The sequence below is a fragment of the Penaeus monodon genome, chromosome 19, assembly GCF_015228065.2.
Source record: "Penaeus monodon isolate SGIC_2016 chromosome 19, NSTDA_Pmon_1, whole genome shotgun sequence".
In the NCBI taxonomy this organism is placed as follows: Eukaryota; Metazoa; Arthropoda; class Malacostraca; order Decapoda; family Penaeidae; genus Penaeus; species Penaeus monodon.
This window is the reverse complement of record NC_051404.1, coordinates 3,369,254-3,370,357: the sequence shown is the minus strand read 5'-3', so window position 1 is coordinate 3,370,357 and position 1,104 is coordinate 3,369,254. Positions and strand designations below refer to the sequence as shown.

The window sequence follows — 1,104 nt, the reverse complement described above, 5'->3', positions numbered from 1 at the left end:
AAATAGATACAATAATGCAAAAACCCTGATAGGACATGAAGAAATCTACAGCATCTGATGTCAAATTTATTAAAGAGTCGTTAGCTGACATCAGTCAATCAGTCTCTTTGGCCTTTGTCATAGGGGTATCAACCATACAAGTTGTATATGCTGCCAAATCATGTATAATGCAAAATTATTATAGATGATAGACCTTTTTTATTGAATTCTCCACCAGGATGGATTTTGATTCTTGGTAAAGTTGGTTTTCATTGCTGATTCTATATCATTAGTGAGTCCATAAGTTTCTTATGAAGTCTTAGAAAAGATGTTATAAGATGTCTCATTTTCATCTTTCAGTGAATCATATGGTATATCATGGCTGTGTTCTCTTAGCTTTTATTTATTCTTTATTTTTACAAGATAGAACATTTGTTATCTGAAAAATCATATTTTCTAGTCATATTATGTTGGCAAAAAGAATCCATCAGTTAGGAGATGAAAAGAAAAGAAGAAATATTTTTTTTTATTAACATATGTTCCAATATGTGGCCTTTAAGAAGGAAACTGTTTTATCACATTTTATTTGTCCTCTTTAGCTGACTTCTGTTAAAGTAGTATAGATTTGATTCAGTAATTCAAGCTACACTTCTAAAAGCTTTGTATAGATAAATTACATACTCATACCTTTCTAGGAAGCCATGACCGAGCCTGGAATGATCCTCCCAAATTTGCTTTCAATGCAAGTGCCACAGCAGGTGGACAGTCAGGAAGGAGACGTCTCATGAACAAGAGAGTGCCAATACCCATTGGCCCTTCTGATGGCACTGCACCAGTCTCTCCTTCTCTAAGGTAACATTATAATGTAATTAAAGAATTAAAGAAGAGGATTCTAAAATATTTTAGTATTGTACTATCACTACCTTACTGCTGATAAATAGCAATTACAGTCATTTCCTTATCAATATGTTCATGAGTAGAGTTGATAGGGATGTTTATTATGCCTGTAAATTTCAGTTTGTTTTATAGTCGTTAAAGAGAGTATTTTCTCTGGTTTAGTATAAATTCAACTGATATTTTGTTCATTATTCATTTATCATCAGAGACCTTAACACATATAACATA

General features: G+C 32.1%; 1 protein-coding gene across 1 annotated transcript in view; it reads left to right on the top strand.

The window, feature by feature from the left end:
* LOC119584975 (steroid receptor RNA activator 1-like) overlaps positions 1-1,104 on the top strand; it is a 7,548-nt gene that overhangs the window by 3,345 nt on the left and 3,099 nt on the right. Inside the window, exon 2 of the mRNA XM_037933571.1 lies at positions 675-831. Within this exon, the coding sequence (XP_037789499.1) occupies positions 675-831 (157 nt within the window). The remainder of the gene's footprint in view (positions 1-674; positions 832-1,104) is intronic.